We start from the raw sequence: 22,052 nt of genomic DNA, 5'->3' as shown, positions 1-22,052 counted from the left end.
CACGATGAATTTTAATCATTACTAAGTTACGTATTATCCTTGTTACTATAATGTTAAATGTCGTTGCCTTAGATAATGTATATAATATCGTTGCTGGATACAACAATGGGAAGTATAATAAATTTAAATGTTCAAAAAAATATACAACTATAAAAGTCGTTACGAGCATGATTCTTGCGACAATAGAGTTTCCAAAGCTAATATCTACGTATTTTACACTTACAGCGATGTTATCTCTCAGACATTTTTCATGATTGGTCTGTGTGCGATGGAAGACAGCGTCACCTGAAAATCAAAGGAAGGGAAGTCAGTGCAATGGACATATTAATGTCGACAGATTAGATATACAAACGTTCGCAGCCTTCTTAATCACAGTGACCTCCTCTGGTTTCCCTCTGACCGGATGCATTTCCAGCTTACTCTTCTCCTCGACTTTGAACAGTTTCTGCAAAGGGAACAGTGAAATTCTGTAAGCTATTCTGTCCTTTGCTACGATTACATAGCTCACGGTTCTCACTGGGTCCTTTTTGGAGAACCTGTCCTCCATTTTCTTTTTTCAGCAGGTGTGAGGACAAGAAGTCGCGGATCCATCGCGACCCACTCGCTGTTTATGATCTGATCCAATTTCAAACGTTTCCCCGGGTCAGGCTCCAAGATAGAGGTAATCAGGTGCTTCACCTGCTCGCTCAAGTTCGTCACCACCTTGCTACGGAACTTCCACTTGCGATTTTTCTGTTGTACGTACAAACGTTTGATATCGGTGTCGTCGAATGGCATCGCTTTGTTTAGCAGGATGTACAAGACGACGCCCAGGGACCAAATGTCGGCCGTTTTCGGGCTGTATGGTGTACCCCGGAGAATTTCCGGTGCGGTGTAAGATAAAGAACCGCAGTATGTGTCGCTGAGGACCTGTTTTCCCCGTTCGTCGATCACATAACGGGCGAAACCAAAGTCGGCCAGTTTGAGATTATAATTCGACGTCAGTAGCACGTTCTCGCACTTCACGTCACGATGGGCTATCTCCAGCTCGTGCAGATACTGCAAAGCTGGAAAAGAACTCTATATGATGTTAAAGTAATTGTTCATTGCTGTTCGAAGTTAACAAGGAAAGACCTAGGGATCAATTTTGTATAATTCTATCAATTTAGAAGATGAAGAATCTTTTGAAGACTTCGAGGAATGTACTTTTTCCACCTAACATGATTCGCAATGAAGAATGGTGCCCAAGGGACATTCTGACCTCGAGACACCGCTTAAGTATACTTGGAAGGTCTGTCTTGCTTATAAATTCCATGTTAGTATTACCAAGTGCAAGTTGTCGAAGCCATACACGAGCCTGGCCCTCCTGAACTGCACCGTTCTTCAGGATGAACTCAAGAAGATCACCATTCTCAGCGTATCTCATGAACATGTAGTACTTAGCTCGCCTTTGGAATATACTGTGCACATGGACCACATGGGGATGATTCACTTTCGCCAGAATGTCAAGTTCACGAGGCAGGAACTTGCGAACAAAGTCCTTCGGTGCTTTCAAAGTATCTATTACTTTGCAGGCCAGCTTGTTGTTCTTGTCTGACTCCGTTTCTGACCTGTATTCTGTCAGATATACCTACAATATGCAGGCTGTTTTTGAAAAAAGAGCTAGAAACTAGGGACACAGAGATACTTTATGGTCCATTGAGATTTTGTCTGATGGTATAGTATGAGACTTTTTGAACCTAAACCAATCGATTCTATCTTTCATATAATTCTTATTTTTTAGATTTACTTTTGCATAGGCACCTTCCCCTAGCTTTTTTATGAACTTATAACCGCGCGAGTATAAAATGGCCTTCTCAGACGCTGTTTGATTCAAATCCGACATGAGATCTGTCGATCCTCTTGTGGCATCCTACCGCCTCTGTAACAACCAGAAATTAATTGAAACTGATGCTCTCTAAACTACGTTTCCCAATGAGAAACTGTTACCCTTGTTGATCCTGGCATCGGAAAAGTGAAACGGAAAACAATATAACTTTCCTTCTTGAGTCATTCAATAATAATTAATTGAAAAAATTGAACAGATTCGAATTTCTCATTATCCATGTTTAACAGAATTCTGGGTTCCTCACTTGTGGCTGCTAAATCTGTTCTACTATAATGTATTTTTAGTCAATTAACGGAAATTTCGTTCTTTTGATGTAAATGTGCTTCACAGTGTCATCCTTAAATGCTTTGTTTAAATGTCACGTTTTTGTTGATGTGCCCTGGGTTTTTTTTTTGTGTATGCATTGCGCCAAAATTTCATTCTAACAACGGAGATACCTGTTTTTTTACTTAACCATTTTGCCCAATTCATGTCTCGCTCAAAATTAGAGATCATGACAGGAGAACTCATGGCCTGCTTCGCGTTCGCAGAGTCCGTAAAATAATAAAAGAGTTTTTACGCATCGTTCCCTAAGCAATCATAAGTTGTAATTATTTATACATATTGTACATAAATAACTGAATCGCGCTAGAAACGCGGGAAGAACATAGTATAAGAAGACACGTTAATTTACGCGGTAAGATTTTAAAATTCAAATCCCGGACATGACGAACCGCGTCGAGATATATCGACTGTTCGATTTGACTTCGACTTGGTATTTCCCCGAGAATCGTTTAGTCTTTCTTTCGCAGCCGTACGCAGAAGGAAGAATTAACGTAAGTACGCTGAGACTGATTTCTCGATTTCATTGTAGAAATCTTTGCTTTATACATCTTTGACTTGCTTTCTTTAATACAAAAATCGCTCAGGTTCTGAGAAATACTGTTACAAGACGGGTCTGTTATCAAACGATCAAAATAAATAGTATAGTTAACAGATCCACGTGTGTACAGGTTATAGTATCGTCGACGCTTGGCCATGACGAATTCCGAACTAATAATAATGAAGTTAACAATGGAATATTTCATCGTTAGTAATTCTAGAGATAAGCGTATCCTTTTTTAGAAAATGTTTCACAACTATTCGAAATGTTACAGAATGGCGGACGCTGCTCCAGCCGCGCGTGGTGGAAGATTCCGTGGAGGATTCGGCTCTCGTGGTGGAGACCGTGGTGGTCCAAGAGGTAGAGGCCGTGGAGGCAGAGGAAGGGGTCGTGGACGCGGCAAGGAAGACAGTAAAGAATGGATTCCAGTGACCAAACTGGGTCGTCTGGTTAGAGATGGAAAAATAGAATCTTTGGAGCACATCTATCTCTTCTCTTTGCCCATCAAGGAGTATGAGATCATTGACAGATTCTTGGGAGTTGAATTGAAGGATGAAGTTTTGAAGATCATGCCTGTACAAAAGCAGACTAGGGCTGGACAACGTACACGTTTCAAGGTGAACTCATAGCCTATCCAATTTGCTATATGATTGTAATGTGAAATGGTAAAAACAAATTGGTTCAACAACATTGTTGTAATTTCCAGGCCTTCGTAGCCATCGGTGACTACAAAGGTCACATTGGTTTGGGTGTAAAATGCTCGAAAGAAGTAGCCACTGCCATCCGTGGTGCTATCATCTTGGCCAAACTTTCGGTTGTGCCGGTACGTCGTGGTTACTGGGGTAACAAGATCGGTGATCCACACACTGTACCTTGCAAGGTTACTGGCAAGTGTGGGTCGGTCCAGGTGCGCTTGATCCCTGCACCAAGAGGTACAGGCATTGTGTCTGCTCCTGTACCGAAGAAGCTGCTCCAGATGGCCGGTATCGAGGACTGTTACACGTCCGCGAGAGGATCAACGTGCACTCTTGGTAATTTCGCGAAGGCTACCTATGCAGCGATCGCGAAGACATACGCGTACCTGACACCTGACCTCTGGCACAACCAAGCACTGCGAAAGGCGCCTTATCAGGAATTCGCAGATTTTCTGTTCAAGAACCACAGAGTCGTGGGAGGACAAAGACCTGCTGAGGTTGTTTAAACATTCTAATAAACCTCCATGCGAGACTACCTAATAATGTTGTTCTTTATTCATCGATGACCTAATTTTTTCTAAAAGAAATTCAATTTTCTCTTGCGATACCGAACAAATCTAGGGTTTACATTATTTTCTTTTTGTAATAAGTAATATACATTATCAAAATCCTTAGGAAATGAACCGAATTTGTATCGAAGTTTCGTTCTTGCGCCTTTATTCTATACAAATATGCGTTTGTACAAGTATCCACTCCCTAGTAAGAGTTCTATAAATAAAAGGAAGTAGGATAAGTTGTATCAGTTATGTGGTATCCATGTCTTTAGAATTCTTGAACTGATCGTAAGCATTATTGAAAGTATCCATAGTATGATCACAGATCTTTTCAAAGTCCTGTAATCCTTTTCTTAAAATATCTACTGCTTTTCCTTTCTTAGCCTGAATCCTTAAGTAGATATTTCCCTCTGATGGATGATTGACGAAGCAAGCACAGAATTCCACATCAGGGCTGTATGAAAATATATATAATTGTTACAAAATAACTGGAAATTTTTAGATCGATCGGGAATAATTGTTTTGTAGTCGTACTTCTGTGTGATTACTGTTACTAAAGCATTTCCTAAAGTGTAACCTTCACCCATGAACACAAAAGTCTTGGATTGTTCGGATGATTGTTCACCAGCTACCTGTGAATAAAGTATTAATTAGGTATATCTTAACTACCAATTTTTATATATTAACGTCAACGTAGAGATTCAATCGCAAAATTCGAATGTATCGTACCTCTGCTAGTCTACCCATTTTTGCTCATCCGTTGTTTACTTTGTAAAAAGATTCTTGGGATCTATTTAAAATGTCACTTTGTTACTCATTATTAAAGTAAAGCAGTATTCATAATAATACCATGTGATCGTGGCTGTTTATGTACCATATATCAACACCCCTCACGAATTAAAGTGTAAATATATATAGATCGAACAACAATAATTTACACGAACATTAGTGTCTTTGAATATATTAATTAATAACACATTTTTCTCTGTTTTACTTAGACTCTTACTTTTTAATAAAAGAAATTCATAAATAAATATTCGGTAGCAGTTGTGTGCAACTGGTTACGATTCCACTACTGACTAAACATAACCCTTGAAGCCGATAACAAATCTAACCTTGTTTAGAATTGAGAATTGAATACTCGATTTCATCTATGGTGGACTTCGTCAATTTAAACAGGAAAGTTCGATAATTCAATGAATTAGGTAAGACAATTAAAGATATAATGTTCAGTAATATATCTTCTTATTTTACATTTCGCCATTACGTTATTACGATCAGTAATAATTATGCTATGCAGGATAAATAAAAGGCAAAGGAAAATTGACTAAATGCACAAAATGTCTTTAAGAACGTTAGTTGCTAATGTACAGTTGACAACAAAGATTCAGAGTATTATTGGGAGAAGATGCTTCACATCCAAATCGGTGGATGAACTTCTTGAAACTACTGAAGAAGAGCCAGTATTTTTGGAGAAAACAAGTGATATAGAACACAAGAGAAATAAATCCAGACTGACCACAGCTCATAGAAACATGTTATTCGGTCGAAAGCCTCACGATGAACCATACATGTGGTTTCATCAGACAGTGAAATACAAAAGAAGAATGTTAGGTAGGTATGGTATGGAGGCAGTGGGAGCACCCGCAGGATTGTCTTGGCCTACACGCGAAGAAGTGGAAGATGCTAAGGAATACGAAAGAGTTGCGTATCCGCTTACTATTCAGGAAAGCTGGCAGAAGTTCAAGGAAGATCGTAAAATGAGGGAAGAAGCTACCATGGCTAGGTAAATTGAATTGTACTCAAATTCTCGAATTGTAATATATGAACTATAATTATATTTATAGGCAGAATGCGATTGAAGAAAAAATGTATAACATGAACGATTTAATAGTCTCGGTAAGACAGAGAATTGCGAAGAGACAAGCAGAATTGGAAGAAGCTAAACAGAAGAAGGAGCGCCGTTTGAAAGAGATCCGACGTGAATTAAGTGCTCAGGGTATTGTGACTAACGAAAAGATTGAAATGATGTTAGAGAAATACGAGAAGGAAGACAAGAAAAAGAAGAAACAAGCGAAAAAGCAAAAGCTTCTCGAGAGACAGCAGAAATTGTTAGAGAAGATTAAGTTGATGGAGCAACCTGAAGCGGAGAAAGTAACGGAAACATCTTCGCAAAACAAGGAAGCATCACCAGAAGTTGAAGAACCTAAAAAATAAATATTGTAACCAAACAATTGTATATCGGAATAATTTCTATATGGTTAGTAAAAGGTACAATTCAAAAGGAAAGAAACCGATCATACTTAATTACTGTTAAAAAGTACGGAAACGTCGAATTAGAAGCCGAAACAGATGAAACCTTAAACAGAAGAATAATATTTACACCTCATAGTAAATATTATATTTTCTTTTGCTAATACAAAAAACGTTACATATTACTCTGTAAGAGCTACAAGAAACTATACTAATGTGTAGTATTAAATGACTCGATAAGACACGTATTCAGGCACAATTAGGGGCAATAGCATGCTGCATTCCTCTTCGAATTCCAGTTCCCGAGGGAACCTCCTTAGAAATATGTTTCACAACCGTCTGTGATAGTTTCTCTTGTATAAATCTCGCGGCTGCATTTATCATGAAAGAAGTCAGCTCTCGACTATCGTGGATGGATCAGAGTTCTCGGTATCATTTTCGACTAGCAAGGACGATTCACCATTGGCTCCTACGTCCCGAGACTCGTTCCCTTCAATGGCACTGTGGACCTCCTGATCATCAATGACCTTCACCTGATTGCAGTTCTCTACATTTTGTACGTGCAGCTCGTCGATTACTATCAAACGCAGCTTGTTCTTCTCCATGTGTCAGGCAGATTGGAGCTGGGACGGGGAGGACAGTTCGTAAAACTGAAAGTTTAACTCTTCGCCGAACAGATTCTCCGGGGTTATGATCTCTGGCTCCACCATGTTCAGGCCCAGGGTCGCTGGATTCAGATCGGTGACTAAATATCCCTCGCTTATCAGTCCACACTCCTCTGCAACCACCTCTTTGGACACTGGATTCAGGAAGTCTGGAGAAAGCACAAGTCACTACTCTCGTTGTCTTTCTCATATGTAGACACGGATCACTTAACCTGATCAATAATACCCTTACCGCTTTCTTTCACAGGATAATGGAGCTGTTGCGTTTGCTGGTCAGTCTGTGTTGAATTGTTGTTGGACATCATCATTGGGACCAGATACTGTACCTCTACCTCCTTTTTAATACCGCTGAGTATTTGTTCTGCGCAGTGCTCCAAGGTTACAGAGCTCACTATGGTCTCGGTCTCCTCTTCTGTAGCTGGTTGAGTAATGCTCGCGGTTGCTGCCTCCACTTCGTCTATAGGATTCATGTGACTGAAAGAAACCACAATTTTAGCGAGTGATAATTGTTTTACACGATGTCAGATGTTATTCAGACGCCACATTAGAGTACCTGATGGTTCTTCGAGGATTCTCGGTCTCCATAGTGGTCTTGACGATTTGTTTCACAGAAGGATTAGCAATCTGTCTGGGTCTAGTGTCTGTGCAACGGTTCGCGATGGCCCACAGGTGTCCAGCCCCATGTGGGGCCTTCGAACCCTTCCGGAAGTGGGGGTTTATCGAGAGATTGTGCCGCACGGAGTTCTTCCAGCGATCGTCGTTGCTCTTGTAATAAGGGAAATGTTCACTGAAAGAAAATCGAGAATATTATCCGCTAATTGTTCAAAGTTTCATCGAAACGAGACTTAAGGCGATCTACATTTATCTGTCCCGTAAGTCCCCTCCTCCAATTTCCATAATGACGAACGATTAAAAAGTTTCTCCAGTTTACCCAGTCACTGTCCATGAAAATGTCGATTAGCCTACAACCCTTCGTCCCCTTCCCCCCGACACACAGGAATAATTTTCTTCACCTGTTCACGGCGATGTCGCGGAGCGTTACGCACCCCCATAATTAATTCCCCGTTCTCGACAGCAGAGAACAAGAGAACTCGGGAGGGTTCAACGGCACCAATAAACGCTCCGCTGGCCACGAAAAAAAATTCACCCCCTATTATCCTAAACTAATCTTCGTTTCCACGAACACCAGCCCTATTTCGGTTAAATTTAAAGATTGCAATTCTATCGGGGAATTGCATATTCAGGATAATTATTTGTCCCAAGGTTGGAACCATTATGGAATCATTTTCGTTTATGGAATGAATTGTGACGTTTGTGAAATGGTACCGATTCCAAAGATTTAAGAGGTATGAGACTAAATATGACGATGTTTCCAGCGAGGAATATATATAGGGAATGGAGGTTTCTACGAATTTACGAGTGGTTTGGCGTCGATGCCGGGCGGTCCGTGCGAGGGTGGGTTAGGAAGGCTCCTTAGATGGTACCCCTTGGCACCGCAGCCCTCCCGACACGGCGGTACCACCTGGTACCGGGCTCTCTCTGTCTCTCCTCGACGCTGCAACCCCCCCGACACACACACACGAATGGCGCACAATTTACCAGCCCCTGTGTGGCTTTCACCTGTTCGATCGTGGGCTATGCTGCTCGTGAAAAACGAGATAGTCGAGCCCCTGAACTCCTTCCCGGCCAATTTCCTATTACCGTTCGCTAAATGATTCCCGTTAACAAGACGCCAGCAACAATCGACGATCCTCTGAATAATTAAATTCACTTTTCTCGTTCTTTCTTTTCTGCCATCTCTTCGATTTGATTCATCATCCAGGAATATTGTAAACAACAGGTCGTCGTGAAAAACCTTGACACGGTTTCGTTCAACATGAAGAGAACAGTTACGGAATCCTCGGGGATATCGAGACTTTAACGATTCGGAAAATCGTGGTAAAAGGTATAATCTGATAAGGGGGTCAAAAATTAGATAATCAGATAATTTTTCTTATTACTACCCTCCTGGTCGAAGTAGAGGGTTCAAAATTGGTACATATATCGAATGGTATGTCACGAGTTCGAATCGGTCCAAGGGCACTTTTGACCCCCTTATCTTCTATAGAATGGACCTTCGTTTTACCCTAGACTATTTAGGATATTCTTGGTGCAGAGGGGTGTCCAAGCGATAAAACTATTGTGCATTGTGCCAAGAAAACCTAAAAGGATCGTCGTGAAGCAAACAGAAGAGAGCCTGTGAAACATTCTTCGAAACGAGCACTTACGAAATCCATTGATAAATGGCCGAGACTGTTAGCTCTCCCCTTTCTCGGAGAGCGTGTTCAATTAGCTCCGTGTAGGTGAAGGGCGGTTTTTTGGGCCCGTTGCAACGGGACGACGGTATATTTCGGTTGTCCAACGTTGAATAAGTCGGACTGGCGTCCTGTTGCGACGAACCGTTGTCGTTGTAACTCCTTCTGATGTCGTTCACGTAGGCGGATGTATAGGACCGTCCGTTTACTTTCGTCTTGCTTCCTGGAACAGAAGATCGAATATCAACCCAGATATCACATGACGCCTTCATGACGGCTTAAAGACGCCTTATACCTCAAACAGCGGTAAAATGGGCGTTTTCAAGGCGTCATGTGCTATCTAGGACAAAATTTCTGTAATGTTCAAGTCGTTTAAGACGATTAGAGCCTGCTCAAACTTCTTAAACCATTACCTAATAGGTTTAGTAGATCCAAAGATCCAAGGAACGATTGTACATTAACAATTTCTTTAACCCTGATCCACGAAATAAATTAATAAACTTCTGATCTATTAACACTAAAATCTTACAGGCCAATTAATAGGCCACCGGTTAGTAAACTGTTAAGAATCCCCAATTTCGATCAGTATCCCCATTCCTAGAATTCAACACCCTCCAACGAAGGAATCACACACCGTTATGGTTGTCCCTGAATGTGGGTGCAGTCGATTTATCGTCAGCAGCCTCGATGAAAGAGTCCAGCTTGAAGTCCAGCAGCCAGGACAGGTTCCCAGTCTCCTGATCGTCGAACGGTTGCTGCTGATGGTGGCTATTGGGGTGGCTATTGGCCAGCTTGTTCTGTTCCAGATTGGCGGCTGGAACTGACACGACCGGTCCCCAATAACTCGGATCCACCTGGTAGCTTGTCTCCTCGATCTGAACGTCCTGGACCACGTGCTGTTGCCTGGTGTGCCCGGAAGGCGAGCTGGGGGACGTTTCAGCGATGCTCTGCTGGGCCTCCAGCTCGGAAACGGTGGTCCATGTGTAATTCGTTCCGTCTACCAGAAGAACCTCCAGCCTAGCCATTGGACATTCCTCTATTGCTTCTTGGCTGGATAACGGGGTGAACAATCCCGCTGTGTCGCCGATCACCTGATTAGAGGCGACCAATTCCATTGGGGTCTCGATCTCTTGGAGATGGTAACGCTTCCGACCGTTCTGGACCTCCTCGCATAGGCTCTCTATGTCGAGATCGTCGAAGACACGCTTCTTCGTCGGACGGGGCTGGTTGTTGGACACCTCGTGATCCGGTATCCCTCCGGCGCCCGAGGACGGTCCGATCATTGTATTTCTGGAAGGGCCATTTTTAAGTGGATTTCACAGTCTGTATGTAATTTTTTGTTAGTAGACCAGGGTTTTGTTTTTTAATGTGGAGCAGACTCGGATTATGATTTTCTGGGGCCCAGGGCTATTAGATCTTCGGGGCCCCCTTGGTTGAAAAGAGGACTTTTTGTAATACAGCACAGTTAAATACATAAATCTTCAAACATTGAAATTTATTTTGGATAAAATTAAATAACATTTATTCATAACGAAATGGAAGGAACGGAACTAAAACTTTTTGCGTTTTTAATTGCAGACGAAATATTTGGCCAGAAAATTGTCAACCAGTTAGGGAAGATTTTTTTTACTGCCCTAAATCTTTGAGTTCTTCTAAATCCTATGAATTGTTATAAATTAAGTAAACAAACATATTTTCTTACAGTTTATATGTTGAATTGAAAATATGATATTCGGTTCTTGTGGGCGAAACCATCCCCTAAATGTTAATTGTGCCTTTTCCTATTTTCCTAATTATCTCGAAAACTATGGCCAATTTTGAAAAACTGTTGCAATGGAAATTTAATGGATTCTTATGCTCATCAAAAGTGTACGATGAAATTGTTAAAATTTGTTTATTTAAACAAGTTTTTAACATATTCATTAGGAATCCATTAAATCTTCATTTTAACAGTTTTTTTTATCGCTACTATAATTTTCAAGCTATACAGGAAAAAACACATTAACTTCTATAGGGGTGATTTCACCTTGAAGAACGGAATATCAGAAAAAACTAGAAGGTGCACGATATTTCAACTGAGGTCCCCTATAAACCTACAAAATTAAAAAAAAAATCGGAATTTTCGGAGTAACGAGCTTCCCTTACAAGCATAATCAGGGATCGCACAGTAAATATTGCAAAAATGTCCGATAATACAGACATAAAATTAAACGTAACCAGTGATAATGTACACCGATACCGATCACACTCCAAAATTGCAACAAACTACGTAAAAACACCAGCAGTGCCAACCATCCAAGGGCATCCCAAGTGGAATCCAAAAATAAGAATAAAACACGAATAAAAGTGTCACAAGGGTCGAACCCGATCGTTGAACAGCAAAAAAGTTCCACGCCAAGAATAATTAGAATCAGAAACACATCCGTTCACCTCGACTCCCTGTCTTGATCTCGGTGAACTTTAGTACCGATTATCTGGCGACGTGAAGGATCGTCGAGAAAACAGGTGAAACTATCATCACGAGGTCCTGCTGTCAGCGAAAAAACGACCGGTAAACGATATCGGGTGTCTCATCGATGCCCGTGCTCCGTTTTCTTCGACGGCGAGGAGCGAACCGTACGCGACTGTTATCGGAAGCACTTGTGACCGATGGGTGGCGATTGCTGCACGATTCACTGTGGTTTCATCGTTGGACTGGATCACTGTACGTTCACGATCACACACTGCGATTGACGGTTTCGTACGCGGGGCCGGTGAGCTTCCACTTTGTAAAACGGTATCACCCTGCCGATCAGACGATTTCGGAATATCTACATGATCAACTTCGGACCGCGACTGTGTCTTGTCTTTCGTATTTCAACTATTACGCGGCGCGATGCGCGCGCATCCGCTGCGGTGGTGGGGACTTCGATGCGCGCGCAACGTTCGCGGCTAGGTACGTATCCGGGCGCGCTTCAATTTTGAATTTCAAATTGTATTCGAATGAAACGTTATTTAATTGTACCAGCAATTACCTTCGAATGCTCGTGAATTACTCTACCGAGGACACGCGATTTTCTTCTAAATTGTTCTCTAATTGTTCTAAATAATCGTAATGTAAAATAAATACTTTAGTAACATAAATTAGGAGAAAATGTTCCTTCGTACTATTTTTATTAATTTTAATAACATAACGTACATGATTTGTACCCAGGAAATTAACTATACCTATGTAACCGTAAGTCCCTATTAAGACAAAATTTATAAGTTATATGATTCATATGGATAAATGCTAGCAAAAGCGTTTTGTTTGTGCATGCTTTTACTGAACCAGAAATGTAAATATAATTTACTAATGAAAGTATAAATTTCGTTCCTTGTGAATACATTTACAAGCCAGATTAGCAAGTGCATGTATTGACTAGGAAATGTATACATTTACTAAAATAACGTTTTTATTGCACATAACATATTCGAAAAGTTCTGGGAACGGTCAAGCACTGCCCCTAGATCGTATGCAACCGGCGATGCACGGGCGCAAGGTGGCGGATAAACGGACGAGTCGATTTCGCGAGTGTTCCTCGCCGACGATTTTGCGTATCTCTGTTTATCAGCTGTAACAAACTCCCGACATCAGCAGCGGCGCGTCCCAAGGTCAAGGTGACACGCGTCACAAAGGGAACGGGGAAACGAGCCAGAATCGCCACGATTACACGGACTGTACTGTTCATAAGATCATCGCGTGTCTCGCGGTGTTTCTCGCTGTGAGTGTACTTGTGGGGGATCCATGCACTCGTTGCGTACAGTTGAACGTCACCCACGGATGACATTTAAAATTTCTGGTTAAAGAGCCCGCGACGATAGAGAAAAAAACAAAAGGTTGGAACGCGTTTCGGAGTCACGTTACATGGGGCATTGAACGGTCGACCGAGGATAACGCATCATGAACGTGGACAACGACTTGGATCAGCATTTATTGCGCGAGTTCAGCTGTCTAGGGACCACCGATAAGGACGACCTGGTGAAACAGCTGCAGAGCATGCTGGCTGGTAGCCAGCTGAACGAAACTACCGCCAGGTTCTTCCTCGATATGAACAACTGGTGAGACATTCTCCATCGAGACACGCCGTTTTATACAGCGACGATCGAAACCTCCTCCGTCTGCGACCTAACCCTACTGTCGCCATGTTTATACTTGTTGGACAATATACCCCTCGAAAGCTGAACTGATCTGGCCAACAAAGAAAACACTACGAACCAACGATATCATACGCGTTGTAGATTCAATTTTAACTATCAGATAACGAATGTATATAGCATATTTTATGGTACAACCATTTTACATACTTAGATACGAATAGATTAAAAAAAGTACTGAAAGTAAGTTTTGTATATAGAGAGTTCAGTTCACTGATTCAATTTCCCGCAAGGAAAATTTCTTTAAAGAAGCCTGGTTGGGTCTTTAGTTTTGTTGCATTAATAGCTTCTTAGCATACTTTGTTCAATAATTATGCGAGAAGTTCAGATATGTTATCTTAACTCCATTACTAATCTATATTCTCGGACACAATGCTTTCCTGCTCTTATTGATTGTGTTGTTATTCCAATATCGAGTTCAGTGATCTTTTAAGGTAGTTGATATGTTGAATTAAGCATGAACACGAGTGATACCTTTTAGAACCCTTCGACCAGGTGTTTTTTTCAGGAGATTAACATTTTTATAAGATAAAGTTAACTGCTTGGGAAGCAATACAATACGGCTGATTTTCTGTCGTTAAAGGTAATTCCCGTTCGTTTGCAGGAACCTCCAGGCAGCCATATGTAGTTATTTCGACTTCGAGTCTCCGTTTAAATTACCTTGCATGACGCTGATACGTGACAGTACGATCGGCGACGGAGAGTCAGTGCCACCTAACACGAAATTTCGAAAGTCATGGCAGGTGCAAAACAGTGGGACAGAAGCTTGGCCTGATGGAATCTGTTTGAAGTTCACCATGGGAGTAATAATGGGATGTACACGTGTACCGGTTCCATCTTTGGGTCCTAAAGAGACAACGGAAGTGAGCATTGAGCTCACAAGTCCTCCTGTTCCTGATTTGACCTATCAGAGCCAATGGAGGATGATGACATCTACAGGTTCTTATTTCGGTGGTGAGTCTCCATACATTTTATTACTGGTTGCATACCTTTGTCAGATCTCCATTGTCGTAATCATTTATCTGTTTTGTTTAGATATCATTTGGGTGATTATTACAGTGAGTGAATGTGGCACCTTAGCGGTTACTCAGCAACTGCATCAACTAAGTACTTCACAGTCTAACGATGTACAAATGTGTTAGCCCTTGATATCCAGAGACTTCCTTTAATTTTTTTTTTTTTTTTTTTTTGAGAAAATGATTATTTTAAATCGAGCGAGTGAAAACGGTGCGACTTGTTTATTTAAAACAGTTGCTTTCAGTGATAGGTGAATAATTTTCTGCTAGACACACTAAAAAAAAACGATATTTCCAACAGACGTTCGAATGATTTAAGGAAGTACTGGATTCAAATATTGTATAGAAATAATTGTAATTTTGTTAGATTCGAAAGTTGTTTACATAAGGCCTTTTAACGTCCATGCTTGTCGGTTACGTCCTCGAAATGTTCTCTTTCTCTCTCTGCTTTGTGAGTGTAGTATGAATTGTGATGAAACATTTATGATTTTCACTTGCGAAAACTTAAAAGCTGTAACAGACACGTATGGACCACATTCGAAACCGGTACTGAAAGAAATTGATATATATATATAAATATATATATGTACAATTACTAAGATACGAGTTTATTAAAAGCATAATTTTTATTAGAAAATAAAGATATAGATATGGATAGAAACTGTGAAAAACAAGTTGGATCATATTCATTCACCAATTCAGAAACCAAATTGGAGCTGCTTACTTTATTGAGAGATTCTATGCTTCAGAAATATCGTACGAATGATTATTGTTTATTCGAACGATTAAACAGCCATCGTCATCGAAATTTTCGCGTATGGATTATAGCCGATCAATTCAAAATCGTCCGCGACGAAGTCGTCGATATTTTCAACGCTCCTGGTTATTCTCAACTGTGGAAACGGTCTGGGCTTGCGTTTAATTTGCTCCTCAAGTCCGGATATATGATTAAGATACACGTGACAGTCGCCCATTGTATGTACAAATTCACCTGGCTAAGAATAAACAAGAAATTATAAGTTTCCGTTGAAAATTCATGGATCTGTTTTTGCGTGAATATTATAAATATACCTTTAAGTTTGTAATGTGTGCCAGCATGTAAGTCAACAGAGAATAGGATGCTATGTTAAAAGGTACTCCAAGACCCATGTCAGCGCTTCTTTGATAAAGCTGACAGGACAGCTCGCCGTTGCTAACATAAAATTGAACGAGACAATGGCATGGGGGTAATGCCATCTGTGGAATGTCAATTGGATTCCAAGCTGACATAATGATTCTTCTGTTATTCGTAGAATTCTTTATCTTATCTATGACATCCTTCAATTGATCTATGCCTGTTTATAAAATACTTACCATTACAATACCAATGAACTTCAAATGAATCAGTACCTTTGTACTTAGGGTTTACCTTGATTTGTGTAATCTGAGTGCATATCGTTATACTTTGCACCAAAGTGTCTCCACTGAAATCCATAAACAGGTCCTAAGTCGCCCTCTTCTCTATCTGTAAAGCCGCAAGAGTCTAGAAATTCACGCGAGCTATTTGCATTCCAGATATTAACATTTTTAGCTGACAGTTCTTTAGCATTTGTTGATCCCTTTATGAACCATAGTAATTCTTCGACAACTCCTTTCCAAAACACCCGTTTTGTAGTTAATAATGGAAATATATCTATTAAAAAAAAACAGTTAATTCATTTATCATTGTTTATCTAACTATTATATTGCAGACGTTTATACAAATATAAAATTTTATAGTTTAATTTATAGAAACTAGAATTGTAGAACAACATTTGTTTACTACACTCAACGGTTCTATGAGAACTTAAAACTATAAAAAAAAGACATCAACAATACTTAAAATGCATAAAATTCATAATCCAGTAATTGCTGTTATCAATGTGTAATAAATTATCTTACTATCTTGTAAACTGAATCTCATGTGGGACCCAAAAATGGACATTGTACCCACCCCCGTACGATCACTTTTTTTTGTTCCATTTTTGATGATCTTATCGATTAAATGTAAATACTGATACTCCTCGTGTTGCTTTTGATCTTGAACACATTTTTCTGCATTTCCATTTGTCAATTTATACACGCATTCTTTACCGTTAGCTGTTGGAATTACTTCATGTTCACTCATGATTTAACAACAATTTTTTTAGCAGTAGTTTAACAGATTCTTTGGGTTATAAGAAATTGTGAAAATTATATGAAACCAGGTTGTGAAAGACATCAATGACGCCCGAGCATAATGGTGGTCCTTCTGGTTTTGGGAGTTAAATAACACAAAACACGCTGGAAATAATGCAAAAGTAACAACAAACACAATAGTATATGAAAAAACAGTAACGTGAATGCTAAATTGTATCCAGTCGTTCTTTCTGTTTGGTTAAAACTCCTATAACTTCACCATTATCAATTAATGTAAACATGAAATTCAAACGGCTTAATCTGTTACAGAGACATTTGAAACGACATTATAAGATAAATATATCATTGAAATATTGTTATGAATTCTTTTTGTATTAAATAGGATCTACTATATATTCATCCTTATTAAAAACATAAAATTCGTAACAAGCGACAATTCTTTGCTAGAGAACAGTGACGCTTGAAAAAAAATTGAATGAAATTTTGCCACTACTTCCTTTTTTGAAATAATTAGAAATGCATTAAAAGTAAAAATAAATTGGATCAAAGTTGTTAAAATATAACGAAGCATTGTTCGTTATAATTAAATGTTATTTAATTTTATTTAGGATAAATTTCAATTTTTGAAGATCTATGTATTTTACTGTATGTTTTATTACAAAATTTCCCCCCCCCCCTTTTTTTCAACCAAGGTGGCCCTCGAAGGTTTGATAGTTCTGGGCCACGAAAAATCTTAACCGGGCTGGAATCGTTGTTCAAAAATGATTAATTAAAAAATATACATAAGAAATACGCATATTACAAATTTATAAACATTTGCAAAATATTTATTCCTATTTATGTGATATTTTTTCATCATATTTGGATAATTTGATCATAAATGCGACATATTTGTATTTTCATCATACCGGTTATTTAAACTTGTTATATAAAGAAAAAAAAGGCAATTTCATGTTTGTACGTTTCATCGGAACGAGCCAATAGTGTTTCTTCGTGGAAGCGTAGAAAATACAGTGCTGTTGCACGTTACACGTCGATGGTTCAAGGTTAATTAGCATTGATCATTGATGACGTTTCGTAAAATTTTGACAAGAATCGATAATAATGGTGTTTGACAAATTAAATACTTCCGTGTTGAAGATCATCGAACCGTATAGAAAATGGGCCATAGAAAATCCAAAGTTACTGACGGATTTGGAAGAAACAGTCCAATGTTTATCTTACTTCACAGCTGGTTAGAAAAAAGAATTATCCTTCTTTTTTTTTAAACAATATCCTGTTTTCTTTTCGACATTTTCAAAATAAATAAGTTCATTCTAGGTCGTTTCAATAATTCTACATTGACATCGGAGCTTATTTATTCCCTATCGAACCTGATAGTACTGTGCAATGATTTGTTGATGTGCAGTGGAAAATGTTTGCATTTAAAGTTTCCCCAATTCAAGTCGAAGATCAAAATTTGGCTGACTGTCGTGGAATATACAGAAACTCTGTTCGAGATATCTGCTAAAAAGATATGGGGACCATCTGGAAGATGGTTTATAGTCATTGTAATACAAGTGTTTAAGTGAGTATTTACATTTATGACTCCTAGGGAAACGCATACAAAGATGATATACAGAGGGTGCTTCATAATGTAGGGGACCGATATTACGTTTGTATGTATTTTTATCAGGACTGTGTTACGATTATTATTGATACATGTGTACAAAGAAAAGGTAATAAAGAGTCCTCCATTGAAGCCACTTAATAGAAATCAGTTGAACGAGTCTGACGAGGAGAAGTTGAAAGAAGGATTTACACTAAAACGATCGGGCACTGTTGTCAGGAGTGTAAGGGGTTCAAATTCAACACACATGCGCACATGGGAACCTCTGTCGTCTAATGTTAAGGATAATCTGAACAGTTCACCTGTGTCAGAAAGAAACATCGCTTTAGCAGAGGTAAACCATTGTACAGGAAATTACAAATTATTATCAGATATTAATTGTTTTTTTTACTTTATTACTTTGTCTTGTGTTTAAGAGTCTGTATGTCATGAAACCACTGTTCCACTTGGGCTGTATATCTTTAACTGGGGAGAAACAGTGGCCACCATGGCTATTATCACTAGCCATTGATCTGTTTAGGTAAATAGTTATCGTTAACAGGATAGGAAATCGAAATTATAGAATAATCTGAGAATACTCCTTTCTTTTTCTAGTTTAAAAATATTCAATAAGGAAGTCAAGAAAGCTGTTTCGCTTAGTAAAGAGGATGAACGAGAATTATACAAAAGAAGATTGGCTCTGTTGCTTTACATTTTGAGATCTCCGTTCTACGACAGATGCAGTCGTACTAGAATATACGCGATCCTTACTGCATTATCCAATAACGTGCCCCTTGCTAAGTTTATAGCAGAGCCAATAAAACGATATCTTCCACATTGGCAGAGCACATACTTCTATGTGTGGTCGAGTTAGTTCACGAAATTATGATACACTTTTAAAAGTCTGGGAATGAGGGTACGAAATGGAATTCATGAGTATAATGTTTATATTAAAGGGTAACTGGAACTACAAAGAAAAAATGATTTTAATTTAACGGATGAATTCATTGTTAAAAATGACGTACAAGTCAACGTACTTTATTTATGGAAACGAAGGTGCAGGTGAAAAAAAAGTAAATCTTATTATTTTGTGTAGCATTTATGAATTTATAAATTACTATATTTTAATCGTTAGAAAAGTTACAAATGCTTCCCTAACTTGGTATTAGAAACAACAAAGAAGCACATGGAATGGTTTATAGCATTTTATGACGTTCTACTGCCTTAAGAACGTATATTAGTCTAGGTTCAAACATTCGTTTATGTCCCTCAACACACAAAATTGAGAATATACGCGTATATTTTTTATATTGTTATATATATTTTTATAAAGAATAAAATTTGAAAGATTTTTTTTTAACGAAAGTAAAACCACTTCATTCCATTTCTTTTATACAATACACAAAAGACTGCAGCTACTCGGATCACGCATGATTGTATTTACAATAAATAAAGAAGTAGAGGATCAATAAATACAGGAAACATTATAAGTGGTACTTTCTTAGAAAATATATTTCCCTGCCCGATAAAGTCTTATGAATTTCCTTATTAAAGTTACTGAATGTTACGATACCATAAAATGCATGGCAATAGATTGCAAATATATATTACATTTCGAAAGGAATACAGCGTAGCAGAAAATACAAATATGGCCTTTGGAATTAAATAGAATAATCAGCGTTAAAAAAACTACTTATTCACACATCTGGAGCAATGAATTTATAGTTACATCTTTCTTCCCATTATTCGCATCGTAAACAGACTTAATTACTTCCCTATCGACGTTCGGGAACATTTCTGAAATCTGTAATCGATATTCGCATATGTTACGCTGTTACTAATAATAATATTATGCATGCTCAATAATATCGACGATCGATCATAGCTCGTGTATTACCTGTTTCAATTGAATCTCAGCACTTGGCATAGCACTGGGCACAGTTGATGGTGCAGTAGCTACAGGTGGTGTTGTGTAAACGTTCACTGATGAACACTTTCTCATACCATACCTTCTCGAAGAAGGTACCATCATAATTGGTGGTGCACTCACATACGGATGAACCTTGGTCTATTGAAATTAAATGAACCATTAACGAAATGTCCTACATTTTCTTTCTGTCGCATCATTAACATTCTTTACCGTATAACTAAAAACTAGATTTATCATTCCCTCCTGGTAGTCTCCTTGCTTTCCACTAAGCATGTACCAATCCTCATGCGTCTCTCCATTCTGAAGGACCTGAGGTGGAATGTCTATGTGGCCCCATGCTATCAACTCATCCATGACGAAGGAACACTCGTCATAAATTTCTACATATATTCGTGTAACTCCTAGTGGTAAACAACTACAATAATAGAAATAAGATATATATACAGTAAGTAGAAAATGTATTTGGAGATGCATGTAGTCTCCTCGTATTGTATACCATTGAATCACTTTGTTCCAATGTGGATTCTTTGCTCCATTTGAACATGTGTGTGTCTCATAAACTGCATGGCCTACTCTCAGTCGTACGTAAGGATCCATTCTGGTCATCCCATAATTTTTGACTAGATTAGCCTACAGGAAGTATCTTTTTGAAATTACGAATAAAATGTTATTACAAAATATACGCACATCAAATCAAAAGGATATACCAAAATATGCAGACGAACAGGAAAACCATCAGATTACCTGAACAATTGTTATACCAAGTCTACCAACATGTGGCTCGTGCACCGCAGGCGCGTTTTGCATCTGTAATTGATGAAGTGCAAGCGCAGCCTGTTCATCTGCAGCCTCTTGTTGCTGTTGGACACTGCGTTCCTCTACTCTAAGGAACCCCTGAGGAAGAGGGCCCAGAAAGGCCTAGAAAATACATTCTTTCTTTTACATACTGACAATTTACAAACAATCCTGGATAATTGTGCAGACAATCAAAAGCACTATGTTCGTTTCAAAATATTGACATTTCATTTGAACACTAATGACAAATTATATTGCTATTTGATAATATTATAATATTACTAATATGCTTTCCATTCGATTGATTTAAAGGGAATTGCAACATCTTCCGGTACATTATGGTCATTACGATATTGTCAACATGAATTGCACTATTTACCCGTTTCTTCCATTCTTCGTATAAATCCGTTCGTCTTTCGGTTTCCATTACAATGTACTAGAAACTTACGACGAAATTAAAAAATTCTTCTATGCTCCTGTATACAACTACTTTCACAACGCAAATGAAACCTGTCAAACTACACGAATTTTTTTACTAATCGAAATAATCATAACACACATATGATACGATGACAGCACGCCATCTTAGAGAACTGTCGCAAAAAGAGGTCGCGGATGAAAATGAGCGCTTTTTGAACTTAATTTTTGAAGTGAATATTCAGATTTTTTGCTCAATACAGTTGAACAGATTGCCCGAGTATTAGGACAGTCTTTCGTCCGCCATTTCTTAAAAAGAATTTGTTCTTAAATTGCGAATCTTCGAATATCATTGAATCGAATAAAATTCACCCTTTAAATTGAACGTTTAAGGTCGAAAGAACAGAAATTCTTATGTGCCTGCCGCTTTTCCAAATTGCTTTTTCTATTAAAATTCAATATATTTAAGATGAATGGATGCAAGAAGGTCGTAGAACATGAGGGGTTCTTGGTCTGCTATTTTCATAAAAGAAAATTGCTACAAATATATTTATACAAATGTCATCGAATGGAATGAAATTCTCTTCTTAAATTAGAATTTGAAACATTTTATTACAGATTCGAATGACAAAATAAAAAAAAGACATTATGACAAAATAAAAGCTTAAGGTCACGTAAAGGTCATGAAGTTATCCACCCCACGCCTATCACATTTATTCAGAGCTACGATGAATTGTACGACCGTTCTTAAATTTAATTATAGAACAATAGAAACGTCCATAT

The 22,052-nt window shown here is 38.6% G+C and overlaps 9 protein-coding genes across 10 annotated transcripts; 4 read left to right on the top strand and 5 right to left on the bottom strand.

The window, feature by feature from the left end:
• Window positions 1-307: 307 nt before the first annotated feature.
• Window positions 308-1,864, bottom strand: LOC107186960 (testis-specific serine/threonine-protein kinase 1-like). The gene is given in 5 exon segments (XM_015574933.1): window positions 308-445; window positions 518-558; window positions 561-1,046; window positions 1,306-1,609; window positions 1,769-1,864. Coding segments are annotated over 5 exon segments (1,065 nt in total).
• A 749-nt stretch (window positions 1,865-2,613) lies between these two features.
• On the top strand, window positions 2,614-3,967 carry LOC107186970 (40S ribosomal protein S2-like). Its single transcript, XM_015574945.1, has 3 exons — window positions 2,614-2,682; window positions 3,004-3,346; window positions 3,436-3,967. The coding sequence occupies exons 2-3, from the start codon at window positions 3,005-3,007 to the stop codon at window positions 3,928-3,930; spliced, it is 837 nt and encodes a 278-aa protein (XP_015430431.1). The 5' UTR covers window positions 2,614-2,682; window position 3,004; the 3' UTR covers window positions 3,931-3,967.
• A 72-nt stretch (window positions 3,968-4,039) lies between these two features.
• LOC107186972 (probable DNA-directed RNA polymerases I and III subunit RPAC2) lies at window positions 4,040-4,986 on the bottom strand. Its single transcript, XM_015574946.1, has 3 exons — window positions 4,708-4,986; window positions 4,513-4,610; window positions 4,040-4,432 (listed from the first exon to the last, which is right to left on the bottom strand). The coding sequence occupies exons 1-3, from the start codon at window positions 4,723-4,725 to the stop codon at window positions 4,228-4,230; spliced, it is 321 nt and encodes a 106-aa protein (XP_015430432.1). The 5' UTR covers window positions 4,726-4,986; the 3' UTR covers window positions 4,040-4,227.
• Window positions 4,987-5,105: 119 nt separating this feature from the next.
• Window positions 5,106-6,195, top strand: LOC107186959 (putative golgin subfamily A member 6-like protein 3). Its single transcript, XM_015574932.1, has 3 exons — window positions 5,106-5,183; window positions 5,279-5,764; window positions 5,826-6,195. Exons 2-3 carry the CDS (start codon window positions 5,310-5,312, stop codon window positions 6,193-6,195), a joined length of 825 nt encoding a protein of 274 aa, XP_015430418.1. The 5' UTR covers window positions 5,106-5,183; window positions 5,279-5,309.
• A 644-nt stretch (window positions 6,196-6,839) lies between these two features.
• Window positions 6,840-10,473, bottom strand: LOC107187063. The gene is made up of 5 exons (XM_015575058.1): window positions 9,825-10,473; window positions 9,164-9,413; window positions 7,450-7,683; window positions 7,129-7,370; window positions 6,840-7,045 (listed from the first exon to the last, which is right to left on the bottom strand). The coding sequence occupies exons 1-5, from the start codon at window positions 10,471-10,473 to the stop codon at window positions 6,840-6,842; spliced, it is 1,581 nt and encodes a 526-aa protein (XP_015430544.1).
• Window positions 10,474-12,773: 2,300 nt separating this feature from the next.
• On the top strand, window positions 12,774-14,566 carry LOC107187083 (uncharacterized protein C6orf106 homolog). The gene is made up of 4 exons (XM_015575088.1): window positions 12,774-12,933; window positions 13,019-13,270; window positions 13,971-14,320; window positions 14,402-14,566. Exons 2-4 carry the CDS (start codon window positions 13,113-13,115, stop codon window positions 14,506-14,508), a joined length of 615 nt encoding a protein of 204 aa, XP_015430574.1. The 5' UTR covers window positions 12,774-12,933; window positions 13,019-13,112; the 3' UTR covers window positions 14,509-14,566.
• Window positions 14,567-15,148: 582 nt separating this feature from the next.
• On the bottom strand, window positions 15,149-16,844 carry LOC107187080 (thymidylate synthase). Its single transcript, XM_015575086.1, has 4 exons — window positions 16,303-16,844; window positions 15,791-16,054; window positions 15,454-15,716; window positions 15,149-15,377 (listed from the first exon to the last, which is right to left on the bottom strand). The coding sequence occupies exons 1-4, from the start codon at window positions 16,526-16,528 to the stop codon at window positions 15,168-15,170; spliced, it is 963 nt and encodes a 320-aa protein (XP_015430572.1). The 5' UTR covers window positions 16,529-16,844; the 3' UTR covers window positions 15,149-15,167.
• Window positions 16,845-17,513: 669 nt separating this feature from the next.
• Window positions 17,514-19,102, top strand: LOC107187079 (peroxisomal membrane protein PEX16). 2 transcript variants are annotated; one of them, XM_015575084.1, is made up of 6 exons: window positions 17,514-17,773; window positions 17,860-18,106; window positions 18,215-18,482; window positions 18,565-18,668; window positions 18,743-18,996; window positions 19,084-19,097. In XM_015575084.1, exons 1-6 carry the CDS (start codon window positions 17,644-17,646, stop codon window positions 19,086-19,088), a joined length of 1,008 nt encoding a protein of 335 aa, XP_015430570.1. In that variant the 5' UTR covers window positions 17,514-17,643; the 3' UTR covers window positions 19,089-19,097. The 2 variants fall into 2 exon arrangements, with proteins under 2 accessions (XP_015430570.1, XP_015430571.1); XM_015575085.1 differs by having other exon boundaries at window positions 18,368-18,482; window positions 18,743-19,102.
• LOC107187082 (toll-interacting protein-like) lies at window positions 19,096-21,420 on the bottom strand. The gene is made up of 6 exons (XM_015575087.1): window positions 21,232-21,420; window positions 20,802-20,975; window positions 20,554-20,687; window positions 20,268-20,472; window positions 20,025-20,195; window positions 19,096-19,931 (listed from the first exon to the last, which is right to left on the bottom strand). Exons 1-6 carry the CDS (start codon window positions 21,277-21,279, stop codon window positions 19,821-19,823), a joined length of 843 nt encoding a protein of 280 aa, XP_015430573.1. The 5' UTR covers window positions 21,280-21,420; the 3' UTR covers window positions 19,096-19,820.
• Between the last annotated feature and the right edge of the window lie 632 nt (window positions 21,421-22,052).

The sequence above is a fragment of the Dufourea novaeangliae genome, unplaced genomic scaffold, assembly GCF_001272555.1.
Source record: "Dufourea novaeangliae isolate 0120121106 unplaced genomic scaffold, ASM127255v1 scaffold96, whole genome shotgun sequence".
In the NCBI taxonomy this organism is placed as follows: domain Eukaryota; kingdom Metazoa; phylum Arthropoda; class Insecta; order Hymenoptera; family Halictidae; genus Dufourea; species Dufourea novaeangliae.
Note: the sequence above shows the minus strand (reverse complement) of the source record. Positions and strands in the feature narration are given on the sequence as shown.